The following is an 18752-nucleotide window of genomic DNA, read 5'->3' as shown; positions in this document are numbered from 1 at the left end:
ACATAATTTAGGAGTAAATTAATATATTTTTATAATGTAGCTTTACTTGAAATTATGCATAATTGTTCCCCGTATAACTGCACTTTTATCTCATGAAGAAATCATAGATGCTATGACATCAATGTAAATTGGGAAAGCTCTTAGTCCAGATTATTATCCCATTGAGCATTATAAAACATATGTTGAATTATTTTCTGAAGATCTATAATAAAACCTTTTTAAATGTGCTTTTTCCATTTTTTTCAGTGAAACATAATAGTAATTTTCAAAGCTGGCAAAGTTATTTCTTAGTATGCAAGCATATTGTGACGGTGATGTCAGCATGTAGATTACATATGGTATAATCCATCCTCACCAAGGTCATTTTACAAAGGGATGAGGAGTATATTTTTATATTAGATTGTTAATTAATATTCTGCCTATATGTTTTTTAAAAAAATAAAGTCACTGGTGGTTTTGTTGAATGCAGAAAAGGCTTTTGATACAGTGCAAGGGAAATTTTTGAAATAAATCCTGCCTTGTATATAACAATCAGTGGAGTTGGACATGAATTGTTAATGTACATTGTTAATGTATGCCAATGGTATACAGCTAGTTCTTGACTTTTGACCAATTGCTTATTGATACGATGAACTCGGACACAAAAAGATGTCCAGTGAGTTGTAGAATAGATACAAATACCATTACTATTACAAGTAATGATAAACATTTTGGGACAATAAAAGAGAGTGAAATCTGAACACCGTCTTTTACTGCTTTCATTATTCTAAAATAAAATATTTACTTCAAGGATTTTTTTCTACTCTTTCCTAACTTTTTTTCATTTTGAAAAAAATAGGGGCTGAAAAACAAAAAGGGAATATTTTTTCTCTTTTTTTTGTCCCTTTGCATCTCTAGCCGTAGAGCACTTAGACATACTTTTACATTTATTCAGTATTTGCTAAATGCAGTGGGAGTAAGTACGCTCTGTGTCTAACAGTTCTGGTGTCTCTCATTTTAAATTATAAATTATGACTTCTGATGTTTATACAACTTAAAAAATGTTTATGAGGAATGTGGTTTGTTATCAGTAGCTTGATTACCTTTTTTTCCCCCTTAGGCGCAAAAAAATGAAAGAGAATCTATCAGGCAAAAACTGGCACTTGGAAGTTTCTTTGATGATGGCCCAGGAATTTATACAAGTTGTAGTAAAAGTGGCAAGCCAAGCCTTTCTTCTCGGTGAGTACTTGGCACATTTCCCATTTTAACACATTTCAGCAGGTAAGAGTTTAAAGCGTGGTAGAGTTCATACCATAAAGCTTCAGCTTGTGCTATGAGAAATCCATAATGTTGGCTTGGCAAAGAGATCCGTCTCAGGTATCTGAGCTCCATTTTGTGAGCATTTCAACTTCTTTCATTTCTAGTGGTATTTGTGGAACTGTGCAAATGTCATCTACATTTTCACTTTGATAAATGTGAAGGTTTTCCAGACATTGGGTCTGACTTTCTTTAATATGTGATGAAAAATATGTGCCTTTCTATTCTTTTCCAGAAGCCATTTTGAGGTTGAGAGACAAGATATAAATATTTTAAAAATAATGCCAGTAGCATATTTTATTAATCATGCAATATTTAAAGCTCTAAAAATATTCAGAACATTAAGTCCTGATATAAATTGAACTCCCAATGTAGGTCACAAGGCTTTTGACATTGTATTATTATATTGTATATTTGCTTTGCTGTATAGTCAGTGATATTTGGATTGCAACATAATAATTCAGGACGTGAAGAATTTACAGGGGTTTTCTACTGTGGTGGATTTAATTCAATCTAATCCCATAAATAGCAATCTTGAGTCTTGATATCATTCTTGGGTTTTTTTCTGTTACCACAAAATGTTGCAAGAAATCTTCCCCAGACACTGCTATCCAAGAGCTGTGTTCTCATCATCTGAATCTAAGTAGGTTGCATCTGCTTGAGAAGGATTCAAAGGATCAGTCAAGACAAGATGGTAACTTGCCTTTGACCTTCACAACAGCATTACATGAGTAATATGATCTCTCCTACAGTAACATCTGAATGCAATAAACATAGCATTGGCTACCTCTATGTAGCCATACACGCACACAAATTCTTACTTTAGATTGAATAACTTCTAGGCTCTTACTATTCCAGGAAAACTGGAATATTTTTAGAGTTAAAACTAGATTTCCCCAAGTTTCAGGGATTCCTCTAGAGCAGGGATGTCAAACTCTATTTCATTGAGGGCCGCATCAGGGTTGTGTTTAACCTCGGGAGACCGGAATATTCTGCCCCAGCTCCGGATCCCAAGGAGTGTGACACACACCAAGCTCCAAAAACTCCGTTTATTACAAACAGACTCCTTTCAAAATAGGCTTTCAGTGCAAATGTCCTTATCAGCCTGCTATAAAGTACAAAGAATAAACAAAGTCTGACAAAGGTTGGCAACCAGTCCAGAAACCAAGATGTGATAAGAAACTCATTCTCCAAAATGTGCTGCGTAATAATTAAATGTTGTTTCCAGCAACAATTGCTAACTGCGTGCAACTTAAATAGGCTAAGGGAGTGGCCAATTAGCCCCAAGCCTTACTTTTGAGGAGACCTCCTCCTCCTGAGTAGCCACTCCTGCCTTTTGGCAGCCCTGTGTGCTCGAGCACTTCACTCTCTGCATTTGAAGGAACCTCTGGAGGTTCTGAAGGCCCTGGCTGAGTCTCTGCCTCTGGCACCACATCCTCTTCAGCCTCCTAGCTGTCCGACGCGAGCGCCAGCTGCACAGGCTGCTGGCACGACACCACACCACACCAGCCTCTTCCTCATCGGGATCAGCCACAAGCTGCGCAGGCCACTGGCGGGCCACAATACGGGGTGGGTATGGCCAAGGTGGGCATGGCCAGCTCAATATCACTCTTGTTGGGGGCCCCAGTTGTGGCCAAGCGCTAAGGCAGGACTTTCCTCAGACCCTCACTCACTCTCATCTTCCTTCCTTCCTTCCTTCCTTCCCTCCTTCCCTCCCTCCCTCCTTCCTTCCCTTATTTTTCCTTCTCCTTTCTTCTTCCTTCCCCTCTTTCCTTATTTTTCCTTCCTTGCTCTCTTCCCATATTTTCTTCTTTTTCTTTGTCTTTCCTCTCCTTTCCTGCCCCTTCTTGTATGCTCAAGTGCAAAAGGGGAAACATTTATTCTTTTGTTTTGTTTTTAGTTTGTTTTGCTAGCCCTGTGCCAGCGAAAACAATGATCAGGGAAGGGCGGACGTTTTTGGCCTGGACAGCCTCCTGCAGCCCTCTGCCAGCAAAAATGGAGCTGGGGGACATGCGCAGCCCCCCACCCCCGCCTGAGCTACATTTTCACTGGTAGAGGCACCATGGGCCAGTACTTTGCTAGTTTCAGGACAGCCAGATCTAAGCATCACACAGGTCGGATCCTGCCCATGGGCCTTGAGTTTGACACCCCTGCTCTAGAGCAAGAAACCAACAAGCAATTAAATGATTACATTTTGTTTTAGAATTTTCTGTTACTAAATGTTTACTCGTTATATTTGGCAGCTTAATATAATTAGCAAAAATGGAAAGCATTTTAGATTGCAATTTTATTCATGTAATTGTGCCACAATGTGCTTGTGTTATTTATTTATTTTTTCTTTCAAAATAGATTATTAAAAATAGCTTGGAAGACTATTTTATGACTTTTTTGCTGCTGTCTTTCATTGTCTGCTCTATTTTACAGGCTATTGTTGATTTGTGTTTTAATGATTTTTTTCATAACACAGAGGTTTCAAAGCATGTGAAAAACAAATATTTTAATAAGTAAATTATAAACCAAAGGATGTTAAATACTCAGGTACAATTATTTGGGATGGACATGTCTCCCTGCCTCCGAAACAAGTTTAGGTAGTAAGGTTGTTGGACAATATACAACAGAATCCCAGTTCTGCTTTATGCTATTACAAAAAAACACTTGTATGAAATTGCCAGACAAGATATTCTGTAATATTCTATGATTTCATGTTGTTCTCAATTATTTCTCCCCTTGTCCTTGAATCCCTGACCATTATTGTTCAATCAAATTGACACTTACATTTTTGCCCAGATTTTGATAACATACACCAGGTCAGTTTCTTCAAGATCACATTCTGGATCTCATAAATCTTTCAAGTCACTCTAAAAGTCAATATTTTCTGATCCAGTGAATTTCTCCTGAATATTCAGTAATCTGTTAGCTAAATGGTGAACCAGAAGAACAGCAGCCATAACCATATATCACATTGGTAGTATAATGGAACAATTAATTGAACTGTGAAAGTTAGGTTTGATGATGTCCCCAAGTAAGTTTTAAACGGGGACTAGAAAAATACATGGAGATTAGATCTGCAAATGCTGTTTCTCTTGCTAGTACCTCTAGAAACAAGCTTTTGGGGGGGGGGGGGAACTGTGAGAGAGGACCATGGCTTCATTTCAACATTGTGACTTTGCTGATATTGACTGTGTTACGCAGAATGTCAAACTATATGGGCTTTTAAAGGACTGACCCAAGATGTAGACTTATTCAGAACTAATTTCTATTAAACTTGATGAATTTATTCCCATGTAAATGTAACTAGGACTACAGATAAGTCTTTAAATTGCCTTACTTCATACCTGGAATTAAGAATGTGCTTACACATTTGTCAGGGATATTATGCCTCATGCAAAAAAAGCTACAAATTAGCCTAATGGTATTTCTCTTTGCAAACAATACTAGAACAAAGACACAATCCCTGGGTATCTGTAATTTATGCCCTAAGGCTTAAAATTTAGATCTAATATCCATTGGAAACCTTGTTCAGCAGAAAAGGGCATAGCATAAAAATATGCATATAATTATTCATTATATATTACATATTAATAATGCATCCAAAGAAGCATTAAAGTAAATGGAAAGCAATATTTTACTGTCCTTCTGCATGAAGAGTAATACAAAATTAAATTTTGGGGTGAGGGGGAGCTATCAAGGAATAATATAAATCAAAGCATATGCTTATTATGTCTTTGCTTGGTGATTACTTTCATTGTCTATCGTATTTCAAGTTCTTAATGAAAGAATAAATTTGGAATAATTTTCCTATAAATTATGATTCCTACATGAATATTACATATATGCCTGGAAAAAGCATGAACCTACTATGTATCTGTGGCTATAAATTATACTTAATTGTTTTATGTCTTGACATCACTCAATTCAGGATTTATTGTGAGAAGGCTGAATAGAAGTCCAGATATTCAGAATGATAAGAGCATAAAAAACAGTTTTGTGGAGCAATTGTTTTGTAGTAGGCCAGCACCATGTAGTATTGAAATATGTCTTTTAAAAAATATTGCTTTATTTCTGCCTCACATGCAAGTTAATAATGGTTTAGCAGGTGCCTCTCTATAAACACAAATAGATGTCTGACTGTTGAATTTTAAATGTACATCCTTTAATATGTATGTAGATTCCACTGCAACATAAATCAATGCTGCAAATTGCAGAAAGTACTACAGGCCATCTTGTGGTTGATCTCAGGATTGGTTTAGATAGCAGGAATGGTGGCTAAAGCATTTGTTTATGTGTCTAAGAAGTGATTGTATTTTTTTTTATTATTGCTGCAGGTAAATTGTTTTCAACACCATTGTAATTTCTTCCTTCCTTCTGTCAAAATTAGGACAATATTTAACATTCCAGGTTTAGCTTATCTATGGCCTGGTAATGTATTTCATATGCTCATCTAGTAAATTACTTCATTTTTCTAAGAGGTGCTTAATAGAATGGATAGGATAGGATAGGATAGGATAGGATAGGATAGAATAGAATAGAATAGAATAGAATAGAATAGAATAGAATAGAATAGAATAGAATAGAATAGAATAGAATAGAATAGAATTCTTTATTGGCCAAATGTGATTGGACATGCAAGGAATTTGTCTTGGTACATACACTCTCGGTGTACATAAAAGAAAAGATACATTTGTCAAGAATCTTTGGTACAACACTTAATGATAAGGTCTCTTCATAACAGGCATGAGTTTGCTTTTCTTTTTTTTTTAAGGTTCAATAATTGTAAATCAAACTACAAGCAATTTGTCTTGCAGAAATCCCTTCTACTTAAGATGTAGGAATAGATAAAAAGAGCAGGGAATATAGTTACTCAAACTCACTATAAGGTGATATTACCTTAATTTAGTGTTAGCTAACTTTTTCTCTCTAAATGTGTTGAACTTCAATTTCAGTGCTGGTTATAGTGCTGCAAGTTGAAATCCAACACCTTTAAAAGGAAATGTGCTTTACAGTCAAAAGGAAATTAAAATCAGTTTTAAAATTAACCTGTAAACACACTTAAAAGGTTTAATTCTTAATATTAGAATTACACCACTCAGACCACTAAGTATTATACATGGAATATTAGTTTTTCCCAATTTATAAAATAGATTATAATAATTATATTATTATTGTAGATTATTTTTTTTCCAAATCACTTTTTTTTATTTTAAAACAAAAATAAAACATAAAAACATCATCATTCCAAATAATTACAGACAGTGTATCAATCAGTTAACATCCTATTGTGCTCCCTCTTCTCTTCAAAATATCATAATACATCCAAAGCTTATTTTCATAAAAAATATTCCACTTAATTTATTTCAATATCTACTTGTTATATATTTATCTCCATGTGTCCATCCATTGATAAAATAAGTCCCAAATCAAGTAATATTGTTTATCTTCCTGCTCTCTTATTTCAAATGTCAGTTTACTCATTTCAGCACAATCCATCATTTTCTTAATGATTTCTTCATCAGTAAGTGTCTTTATATTATTATTGTAGATTATTGATGAATAAACATTTAAAATAAAGCCAAACAGAATTCTGTCTGCTGAACTCAAGACTCCAACAATTGTATTTTAGAACTTCCCATTGCTTGTCTCCAAGTAGCTATCTTAATTTGATTATATGACAGCATTTGGTTATATTAAGTTTTTGTTGCCACAATATATATTTTAATTTCAAAATCACATGATTTTGAATCATGTTTAAAATGAATATATAAACCAATTTACAAAGCTTTTTCCGAAGAAAAAGACAAATATTTCATTGGAAATGTAGTATTTTCGTATCTCCCTTGAAACCAAACAGATTAGTCTTCTCATTGTTTGAAATCCCACATTATTTTATATTGCAGCTATGTCTCTGGTATAAAGAACTGTGCAATATATTTTTCTCTTATTTTTATGTCTAAGTATTTAAGTTGGCATTCTTCCCTTTTGATAAACAGACATACTTAATCCTGTAAAACATTAGTGAACCCTGAAGGCCAGATGTGATCTTTTGAAGCACTGATGTAGTCTCTGCAGCAAAATTCATTACTACAGAATTTTATTTTGTAATGTGACATGAAAAAATTATCAACATATGGGAAGCTACTCCTATTTATTTTAATCACTGTCTTGCTCACTTCTTTTTCCTACTTTTTGAAGTATGGATTATTTGGCCTATCTTTTGGTGTGCGGACTTGACGATAAAATTTAAAGTTCAAATGTTGGCTGTTAGATACCCATCTCTATCCAAGATGATAATTTTACAGAGCATAGTGACATTTATTCTAACTTGTTTTCCTGCATTTCAATTGCTGAATTCACTGTATTAAAACTACAGATAGACCTCGACTTAACAACGGTTCACTTAATGCCAGAGGTGAAATACTCCAGGTTCGGACCGGATTGCCCGATTCGGTAGCGATGGAGGCGGGTGGTTCGGAGAACTGGTAGCAAAAATCCGTGCCCCTCCCCCATGCCCAGCTGAGCCGCACAATCATCAGAGAGGTTTTTTTTTACTTTTAAAAGCATTTTTTCTACAACCTCTTCGGCCCAAAAAATGCTTTTAAAAGTAAAAAAAAAAGCCTCTGATGATCATGCAGCTCAGCTGGAATCGTCAAAGGCTTTTAAAAGAAAAAAACCCTGATGATCCAAGTTAGTTGCCTGATTGGCAGAGCCTCTCAGGCAACTCAGCTGGGATTGGCAGAGCCTTTTGAAAGCATTTTTTTACAACCTCTTCGCCAAAGAGGTTGTAGAAAAAATGGTTTTAAAAGTAAAAAAAAAAATTGGCCACGCCCACCCAGTCACATTACCCACCACCACCAAGCCACGCCCACAGAACCGGTAGTAACAAATTTTAGATTTCACCACTGCTTAATGCCCATTCCAAGTTACAACAGCACTAAAAAAGTGATTTATGACCTTTTTTTACGCTTATGACTGTAGCAGCATCCCCATGGTCATGTGATCAAATTTCAGATGGCTTGGCAATTGACTTATATTTATGACTATTGCAGTGTCCCAGGATCTTGTGATCACCTTTTGTGACCTTCCGATAAGCAAAGTCAATGGGGAAGTTAGACTCACTTAACTGTGTTACTACCTTAACAACTGCAGCGATTGACTTAACAACAAAGAAAGGTTGTAAAATGGGGCAAAACTCACTTAACAAATGTCTGACTTAGCAACATAATTTTTGGGTTCCGTTGTGATCATAGGTGGAGGACTACCTGTACTGATTCAGCTAGATATCGGGAAAGGATGTAATAGCTACAACTAAAAATATTCTTCTATAGATTTCAAAGCAGTCTTAATGGGTATTTGATCTGTTAGTTGAATTTTGTATTATGATGAGTAGGTTTAGTTAGACATATATTCATTTTTATGGTTTTTATATTTTTACTTATCCTTTTTATAGTTTTTTTATTTTTGGTTATATAGATATTAATTTATTAACTTGTATAATTAGTAACTGTATTTTTCCTTCCTATGCTGGCCTATGACTGTGATAAAGATTTGATTTGGTTTGGTTTGGTTTAATAACCATTGATAACAAATATCAGGAAAAGCTGTATCTGGAACTAAAAGTCTTCTGTTATAGATTTGTTTCTTAATAATTATTCCAATCTAACCTTTTTAGCAATTTCATATAATTTAATCAGCCTCCAATTGGATTTTATTTAAATGTATGAGCAGTAAAGTATGTAGCTTTTGAGTATAAATATTTAAGATTAGAAATAATCCTGTTTAACTACACTTTACAGTGATTAAATGCATCTAGTATCCCTGCAGAAAATGATAGCTGTCACTCTTTCTCTTTCTTTTCAAGGTTACAGAGTGGGATGAATTTACAAATTTGTTTTGTCAATGACAGTGGAAGTGACAAAGATAGTGATGCTGATGACAGCAAGACTGAAACTAGTCTAGATACCCCTTTATCTCCTATGGTGAGTGCTGCTGTTGATCTAATAAGCACGTGTAGATCCTTCAGAAATGTTGGGAAGGGTAAACCACCTTCTTCCATCATCGTTTCAATATACTTTTAATGCAATACTTTTTTTGGCAAACTAAACACTGACTTTATTCAAGGCATTTGGGTGTATGTAGTTTGAGCATATAAAATCATGTTGCTTGGCTTTAGTGTCTTTAACATGTGTGAGCTTCAACTCCCACAGTTGCTTGCTGGAAAATTCTGGATGTTAAAAGTCTACATATTTTAAAACTTGCTGAGATTGAGAAATGCCAGTATAAAAGATGAGTATCTTTTCTAGTGGCATCAATTTTCATTAGAAATTACATGCATGGCAAGGACAGCTGCTCTTGACTGGCGTGGTTTGTCCATAATCCAGTCCTAATAATGTTTTGAAACAGTAATGGGCAACAGAGAGGCCTTATACAGCCCTCTAAGCCGGCGTCCCCATCCTGTGGGTAGTGGCCCACTAGTGGGCCTTGAGGGGTTTGCAACTGGGCTGTAAAAAAATGCTGTGAGCATGCACATGTACATCGTCACTTGCACAAGCAGCAGATGAGTGTATGCGCGCGCTCCATTTGCGTGAGCAGTAGATGCGCATGCATGCCACTGACACAAATGGAGCTACGCACATGTTTGCCGGCCACTTCCGCAAACCATCCGCTCCCCCCGCAAGTCCACAAAGCCAGAAATGTTGGGGAACTCTATTCTAAGCTCTCTACTTCTAGAATAGAGATGCACAATGTGCTGTCTAAATTTGACAGTGACATTTAAGTATGTTTTAAATAATATTCAATACTTGTCCTTTATGATTAAATTTCTCAATAAAACATGGGACTTTCATTTTGGATGTGACTCCCATGTACTTCCTGGCCCTGTTGATTTTCTCTGATGTGGCCCTACCCACTGCAATCCATCACGAGTTATTGGATGGTGCAAATGCTATGGAAGAATCTAGTTCTATTTATTTATTCATTTATTTATGTGCTGCCTGATCCCCAGCAACTGTAGGCAGCTTACAGATTGTTAAACTTTAAAACACTTTAAAACAACAAGACAAACTATTCTAAAGAAAAATAGAAAAAAGAGGGCAGAGATAACAAACTCAAAGAAGAAAACGAGGCTTCAGTTATCTCTTGCCAAAAATAACTTTGTGCATGTACATGTACATACACACATATATAATTGTGCTGCCCACTTATATTACCTACATCAATGTTTGGCTTTTTTATTTGTATATATATTGCGTAATTACAAAATGAAGTAATCCTTTTTTATATCGGTAGGTGGAATCTTGAAAAAGACATGTCTATGCTTATTTTACATTTACATTTTTTTTTAGAGCAAGCAGAGCTCTTCCTATTCTGACAGAGATACTACTGAGGAGGAATCTGAATCCTTGGATGATATGGATTTTCTCACAAGACAAAAGAAACTTCAAGCTGAAGCCAAAATGGCTCTGGCGATGGCAAAGCCAATGGCCAAAATGCAAGTAGAGGTGGAAAAACAGAATAGGAAAAAATCTCCAGTAGCTGATCTTGTATGTATCACATAAAAATTCATGCCTATCGTTTCCTTACATTTTGGGGTTACCAACTTTCCGTAATGACCTTTGTGGAGGGAAGTATTTATAAATTAAAGTGCATGTGTTATTTTTTGTAGACTTCAAATATGTTTTAAAAAATAATGTACAGTTATTCCTCAAGTTACAGCCATTTGTTCAACGGCCATTCATAGTTACAAAAGCACTGAATGGGAGGGACTTACAAGCAGTCCACAATGTTGCAGCTATTGCAAGTTTCTGTAGTCATGTGATCACATTCTGGGCTCCTGGTGACCAGATTTCATGTACGATGGTTGCCATGCACTGTAGTCACATGATCACAATTTGTAACCTTCCCTGCCAGCTTCCCACAAGCAAAGGCAACGGGGAATCCAGCAAGTCACTCCTGTTAAGTCTTGCCTGCTCTCATAGTAGCCCTCATTTAATGATAGTCGATCCTCACTTAAAAATGGCAATGGGGATTGCCATTGCTAAGCAGTAAGGTCAAATGACGTTGTGCTTTATGACCACATAACTTAGTAAAGGAAATATTGGTTCCAATTGCTGTTATAATCCTAGTACCATCTGCACTTGAACTGTATTTCATATATCAGAATAAAGGCAAACAAATTTTGTGTCATTACAGATTGGGCACTGCAATTCAATCTTATGAACTGCAGTAGCAATCTTGTTTCTGTCTTTTCAGCAATTGCTGAAACTAAGTAAGAAAAGTATCTAGGAACATAGTTTCTGGATCAGTTAGATGTCAGCACGTCAAGATGCATTTGTCCTAGTGCTGACATAGAAGGAGAACACAGGCGTCTGCAACGGGACGGTTGCCTTTCACCTACTTATTTCCTCTGGAGATAATGTCCCCTAGGAGATGGATGGATGGGGGGGAAATTTCTATAATTCATTGAATAGTATTAATTCCTGGATGCAAACAGCACCCTCTCCTGATTTCCTTCCAGACAGACACAATATCCACCTGTAATGTTTCCAGTTGCATATTTTGACAATCATTATGTGAGACATTAGGTAATGTCTAAGACATTATCAGCTTGTGTTACATGTATTCCTCAACTTACAACTGCAATTGAACCCGCAAATACAGTTGTAAAGTAAAGCACCGGTATAGAATCAAGAATTCTGTATATATTCTGTACACCGGTATAGAATCAAGAAACCATTGTTCACTATAGAGTAGTTTTTGTGGGAAGCCAGAAGTCTCTGGCAAAAACGTCAAAAAATCTTACCATGCTCTGGCAAAAAATGTCAGAAATTTTCAGGTGATCATGGGACACTGCACATATCCGCAAATGTGGGCCAGTTGCTGAGTGCTGAAAATGCATTCATGTGACATTCAAATCCAGGTCATTTGAAAAAGACATTCAAATCCAGGTCATAAGTCCCTTTATCAGGGTACATGATAACTTTGAACAATCGCTAAGTGACAGATTGTAAGTCAAGGACTACTTGTAGTAATGCTGGCCTTTTAGGTATTAAACGAAAGTGGTGAGACAAAGGGGATAATGAAGATAACATTTTCCAAGCCTTCAAATTTTTCTTGCCCATGCCAGTTTTGCCATGCTGGATGTTTATGCATTACATTTTCCTGTTTCATAGAACAGATTCTCTTCCCTATCCAGTCTAAAATTGTATGGCTCATTAAGTACAGTACCATAAGATACTGTTGCAAGTGTGAATGGCTTCAATATGTAGTTTTGGTGGATAGGGAGTTTCCCCTATAATTAATCATTATGATTAATGATTGTAACTATGACCTATCACTTTGTTGTAGGTACATTGAGAGCTTATTTTATGTGTACATTGAGAGCAACCTAGAACTAAGGAGAAATTTTCTGACAGAACAATTAATCAGTGGAACAACTTGCCTCCAGAAGTTGTGAATGCTCCAACACTTGAAGTTTTTAAGAAGAGATTGGATAATCATTTGTCTGAAAGCGTATAGGGTTTCCTGCCTAAGCATGGTGTTGGATTAGAACAGGGGTCTGCAACCTTAAACACTGAAAGAGCCATTTGGACCCATTTCCCACAGAAAAGAAAACACCGGGAGCCACAAAACACTTCCCGCGCCTGACTATTTTTTGAGCAGCCACAAAACTAGCCACAAAATGTTGAATTAAATGTTCTATTTTCTTCTGAAACTTTTCTTTTCTTGGATTTATCCATGGTTGGCCTACTGGGATTTGAAAAGCTCAATAAATCGTGTGCTGGCGGGTGTCACACATTGGCGGTTGTGAGGCATATTTTTGAGTGACGGGGAGCCGCAGCAGAGGGTTGAAAGAGCCACATGCAGCTCCAGAGCCACAGGTTGCTGACCCCTGGACTAGAAGATCTCAAAGGTCCCTTCCAATTCTGTTATCCTATTCTATTTTATTATGCACCGGAGACAGATTCTTTGTGTGTCCAATCACAATTGGGCAATAAAGAATTCTATAAGACTGTATATTCTGTACACTGGTAAAGAATTAAGAAATTATACCCGGTAGTCCTTCGACTTATTATCATAATTGAGCCCAAAATTTCTGTGGCTAAACAGAACAGTTGTCAAGTGAGTTTTGCCCCATTTTACAACCTTTCTTGCCACAGTTGCTACAAGTATTTAAATCATTGCAGTTGTTAAATTAGTAACACGATTAATAAGTTAATCTGACTTCCCCATTGATTTGGCTTATTAGAAAGTCAAAAAGGTGATCACATGACCCCAGGACACTTCAATCACCATAAACATATGCCGGTTGCCAAACTCCTGAATTGTGATCATATGGCCATGGAGATGTAATGGTTGTAAGTGTGAAAAATAATCATAAGTCATTTTCTTCAGTGCCATTGTAACTTTGAATGGTCACTAAATGAATGTTGTAAGTCAAGGATACCTGTATGTGCACTATTCAAGACACTTTTAATATAATATTAAAAAATTATCAATGTTACTGCTACTATTTTGATATAGGAAGTTGATTATTGCAAACAAAGAGTGTGCTGCTCAAACTAATGCATGCCTTAAATGTTTTAATGTTATTTTTAGCTGCCACATATGCCTCATATAAGTGAATGCTTGATGAAAAGAAGTTTAAAACCCGCAGACCTGAGAGATATGACAATTGGGCAACTACAAGTGATAGTCAATGATCTACATTCACAGATAGAAAGTAAGTAGAAAATACTTATTCTGCCTTTTTTCTTTGTCTCGCTATTATTCACAGTATTTTAAGGTCAAAGTACTGTACATTAGGTTCCGTTGTCCCCATGGCAAGATTATAATGATATACTAGATAAGAATAAATCTTATGATTGGACACTATGCGTCTACCAGTAGCCTGGGAACCAATTGTTATTTTGTGATTTGCATACAGACTTCCTTAGGGTTCTTCTCATCTCCAGCTGAATAAACTGACAATTACCGTAATAAATTTAGATTAATATTCTCACCTAAAGTGGGAGAATAGATTATACAATTTAATGGGATGATGGGAGAGAGTGCAGGTGTCCCCAAACAAAAAAATGAATTCTAGGCTAGCAATACATCTGGTTTTTTTCCAGTCCTATATGAAAGAACTTGGGTTTTTTTCTGGGAGTAAAAGACAATTTGGGGTCAAATTCAGCTTTTCGGTTGAATTAATGATTTGCCAGTGCATTCTTTCTGTCACTTTTATTTCCCACTCTGATCCCAAAGAATGGAATCAATTTGTCATGGAGACTTTGTGAATTTTTACATAAATACATTATGTTGTGTATGTTTTAATTGTGTATGTTTTAGTGCTATGTGATTTTTTTTTCTTTTATTGTTTGTTTTTATCTGGTATGCTACCCAGAGACACATTGTTTGGGCTGGGCAGCCTTATAAATCTAGCAAATCAATCAATAAAATAAAATAAAATAAATAAATAAGCCAGCAAGGGGTTCAACTTCTGGCGAGGCTGCAACTTATCAACATTAGTTATAATCCTGACACATGGAGCACAGCAGGTTGGGAAACACTGTGAGGCCTTTATCTAATTAGGGAGTGAAGAATCCATTTTAGTTATTTTCTTCTGACGTGAAATCAGTAGCTGTTATGGTAAGAACAATAGCTGCTTTCATGTATCGGTAGAGCCAGGGCTGCATGTTATATCAGTCTTTCCTGTCATGTGGAGCTCCAGATGGGTTGGCATTAAAACACAAGACATTTAGTCCCAATACAATTGGAGGGCATGACCTCTTAGATAATGCAGCTTCTGGCCTTGGCAATCTGCTGGTGGCAAATGCAACTTTAGTCCCTTAGATATCCAGTCATGAGGATTTTCCATCAATTCCTTCAGTTGAAGAAAAGCCAGATGTTCCATTGACTGCCTGACAATTTAACAATTTTAAGATTCTGTGCAGCTTCTAAAATTTGTCCTTGATTATCCCATGAGACCTATAACAGTATTATTTCAGTCTTTTGCTACCCACTATTCTTAAAACATGACTTCACATCCTTCCTAATTTATATGCAAGCCAAAAAAACTAATGGAAACCATTATATTTTTTGGAATGAGATATCAAAAGTCTGCCTCACAGTGGCTAAAAGTATCCAAAATGTTAGGGACAGAAGAGAACTAATTACTGTATTTTTCAGAGTATAAGACGCACCTTTCCCCCCCCCCTAAAATGGGGTGAAAATTTAGGTGCGTCTTATACACCAAATGTAGCCCCGCCCACCCACTGGCCCCCACCCTTTGGCCTCTGCCTCCCAGCAGTTATCTCCTTGCAGCAAACAGCAAGAAAAAACAACTCCTTTCAGCTTCAGCACAGCCTAATTAGCGCAAGTTGATTGGATTGGCCTCCCGACTCTCAGCTGTTTTGCTCTCAGCTGTTTTGCCCTCTGCTGCTTGCTGCAAGGAAGTAAATTGCCACAGCAGATTTTTTTTCCTTATGCTAATCAAGCTATGCTGAAAACAAAACTGAAAGTAAAGCAGGCTGTTTGCTGCAACGTGGCAAAATTGCTCAGAGGCAGGGGCAGATTTCTTTTTTTTCCTTTCCTCATCAAAAAAGATAGGTGTGTCTTATAGTCCGGTGCATCTTATATTCTGAAAAATACGGTAAATTCCTCCCCTCCTCTCCTTTTTCAAAATCAGGTTTAAATGAAGAATTGGTGCAACTGCTGCTTATTCGAGATGAATTGCACACAGAGCAAGATGCAATGCTGGTAGACATTGAAGACTTGACCAGGTTAGTATCAGTATCGATTAAGTTCTGTTGATAAGGCCTGTATGAAAATCATTTGATGGGGCAATGACCTGTCGCTGCTACCTTGTGTGGGAGGAAATGTTCTGAATTCCTCAAACTATTTTCTCATCAATGCAAAGCTTGGATCATATCCCAGAAGCTATAAAAATCTCTAAGACCTATGAGTTCTCAGGTTGAAATGGCTTATGTTTTTTAGGGCTACACAACAGTGGCATTCACAGCAAGCCAAGAGTTCATCAAAATGATGAAACAAGCACCATGATGCTACCACATGCCCCACTTATTTGACTGCTTGCTTCTATTTTATTTTACAAACCAATATCATAAAGTAACATGCAGAGGCTTTATTTCGCCAGAATTCTTACTCAGGGCAGAGGTTGAATAAATACCATGGGAAGGAATAATTTCCAGGGGAGGGGATTTAATTTTTTTTAAAAAAACCTATCCTCTTAACTTACGACACTCTTTAAGCTGCAATGCTTAATCTTCAGTTCGTACCAAACAAATTTGGCTGAAGCACCCAACCAAAAAAAACCTCCTACCATTCCTCCTTGGATAGAAAATGGTGTCTGGGTAAATACCCTCTTTTCTCTTGGAATGAACGTTTAGAACATTGAAAACAAATCAGGTTTGGTAAAGGGTGTCATTATTGCTGGCAAGGTTTCTGATTCTGCGTTTGTTTGCTTGCTTTGCTACTTTATTTTTAACCAGACTAGTACCTGATTTTGTGTTGATTTAGCGGGTGGCTTTGTCCTTTAAAATCAGAAGATGAAGTGCAAATTTTGCCAATCAAACAATTGTCTGGGATTTATATTTCCCTATCTGGCTATTAATGGAGCTTCTTGAATCATTGAATCAATCTGTAATTTAGAATCCAACACTTTGAATTTCCTCTAATTGCTTTTAGTGTAATAGTTCTGTCAGTTTTTGTCTCTCCTTTGCTTTGGGAAGATCTTGTTGCCAGGGAAATAGTAAAAGTTGTCAGAGAATTGCTTGAAGCGCAGGTTCTGTTTTGAGATGTTCATCTCATAGAATGCCAAATGTTGTTGGTTTCTACTTCTGCCACATCCCTTTCTCAATAAACTCGCTATTGTTTTTTTCCCCCTAACTTTGCTATATCTTGCTAAGGGCTCTTTCTCACAGTTGCATTAATATGCATGCTCGAGTTGTTGTTAGAAAAGTGTGTTACTATACTTCGGCTGCCTGGACTGTTAAACTATAACCAGTGCAACTTTGGGGATTGCAAGTTATCAGCTTCTTCCATTTTTATCACTGGACAATTTAAGAGCAGCAATTAGAGAGTTCCCTTAATATTGCATCACCTTCCAACCAGCTTTTCCAGGCTTCCCCAGTCACTCACCTGGAGGTGTGGAAGACAGGCTTGGGCAAGTATAGTGGGTGCCTGGGATGAAGGCTTTACCTGCCTCTTGCTTAGCTGAAGTGATGAGTCAAAGCAGCTTTGCAACAAAGTCATCCAGCGTGACTCAGATTTGCAGAAGCAAGTCTTCCCCTTAACAATCCATGCCCCTAGGAACTGTGTAAACTTCTGAAAAACTACTTTAAAAAGCCAGAACTTGAAACCCAGACTGTTTCTAATCATGGTTTATGAGTGTCATGGCTGCCAGGTCAATAGAGCAAAAGAGGAATGCAGCGTGAAGCAGGTTACACAAGCTATGGTTACACACAAAAAAGAGTTCCATCCACTTTATCCGAGGCTCATCATCTACCTTTTCAGTCAGTCAGCTGTGCTATTTTTGGACAGCTGTTTACTGAGCTTCCTTTTGCTTGGGCCCAAAGAGGAAACTTTTGAGAACTCTTTGTGAATTTCACCCCAGTATATCCCAAATATACCAAAGGAATAAGTGCTGCAAGAGAGAGCAGTGCTATCAGTAAATAGCTGTGATTGATGGCAACCAGAAATATCCTGATAGCCCAACCGGAAAATGGCATTGGAGTAGGCAAAATGGCACCCTTCTCTTTTCACCCGCCCGCATCAAAATAAAAGCAACAGCAAATATAACCCAACAACATCCTTCTGATAAGAGAAAACCTGTAATGAATCCATGAAAAATCAACTGGCAACCCTTTTTTAAGGATTAGTTACAGTCTTTTGATAAGCTGCTGAACACAAATTCAATAATAGCAGTTTCTCACAAGAATAGTATACTAGTATCTATAAGGAGCTCACAAAACACAGGTCATGCATTAGGTAGGTAGTTGCCCCAGCAGAAACCCAGTGTCCAACCTCTCTTTCAGTCCAAGCTAAATTGGCTGTGAAGGGCAGTAGTCACTGAAAGATAAGCAGTGTGCCTTGACAATCCAATGGGAGTCAGCAAACGCTTGTCCTTAACCACATCATCACCATGGTAGTGAATAAAGTATCATAGATCATACAAGCTCTAGGATGAAGCAGATGGAAAACACCACTGAGAACTGGAACTGTAAGGATTAATTTGGATCCTTCTGCATTAAGTTGGGAATAACACGTAAACTATCTTATGAGGACATAACTCTCTAAAAACAGTGGGACATCTATGTCATAGGTAACTTGAGGATGAGCCCTAAATCACCTTTTTAAAAAGATCATGTAGTTCCTTTGTTTCCTACTTCTTGCTTCATGGGATAGTTGACATATATTTACTAATGAATTTTACATCCAACCAGAAGGCTGCTGTTAATTAT

General features: G+C 36.9%; 1 protein-coding gene across 5 annotated transcripts in view; it reads left to right on the top strand.

Moving 5' to 3' along the window:
- Positions 1-18752, top strand: part of SCHIP1 (schwannomin interacting protein 1) — a 158587-nt gene that overhangs the window by 132374 nt on the left and 7461 nt on the right. For all 5 annotated transcript variants that reach the window (XM_070945489.1, XM_070945490.1, XM_070945492.1 and 2 more), the window contains 5 exons: positions 1100-1218; positions 9152-9269; positions 10635-10832; positions 13888-14011; positions 15959-16052. In XM_070945489.1, coding sequence (XP_070801590.1) covers positions 1100-1218; positions 9152-9269; positions 10635-10832; positions 13888-14011; positions 15959-16052 — 653 coding nt within the window. The remainder of the gene's footprint in view (positions 1-1099; positions 1219-9151; positions 9270-10634; positions 10833-13887; positions 14012-15958; positions 16053-18752) is intronic.

The sequence above is a fragment of the Pituophis catenifer genome, unplaced genomic scaffold (genome assembly GCF_029215685.1).
Source record: "Pituophis catenifer annectens isolate HBS135680 unplaced genomic scaffold, rPitCat1.0.hap2 SCAF_6, whole genome shotgun sequence".
Classification (NCBI taxonomy): Eukaryota; Metazoa; Chordata; class Lepidosauria; order Squamata; family Colubridae; genus Pituophis; species Pituophis catenifer.
The sequence above is the reverse complement of the archived record's forward strand: the minus strand, read 5'-3'. Positions and strand labels throughout refer to the sequence as shown.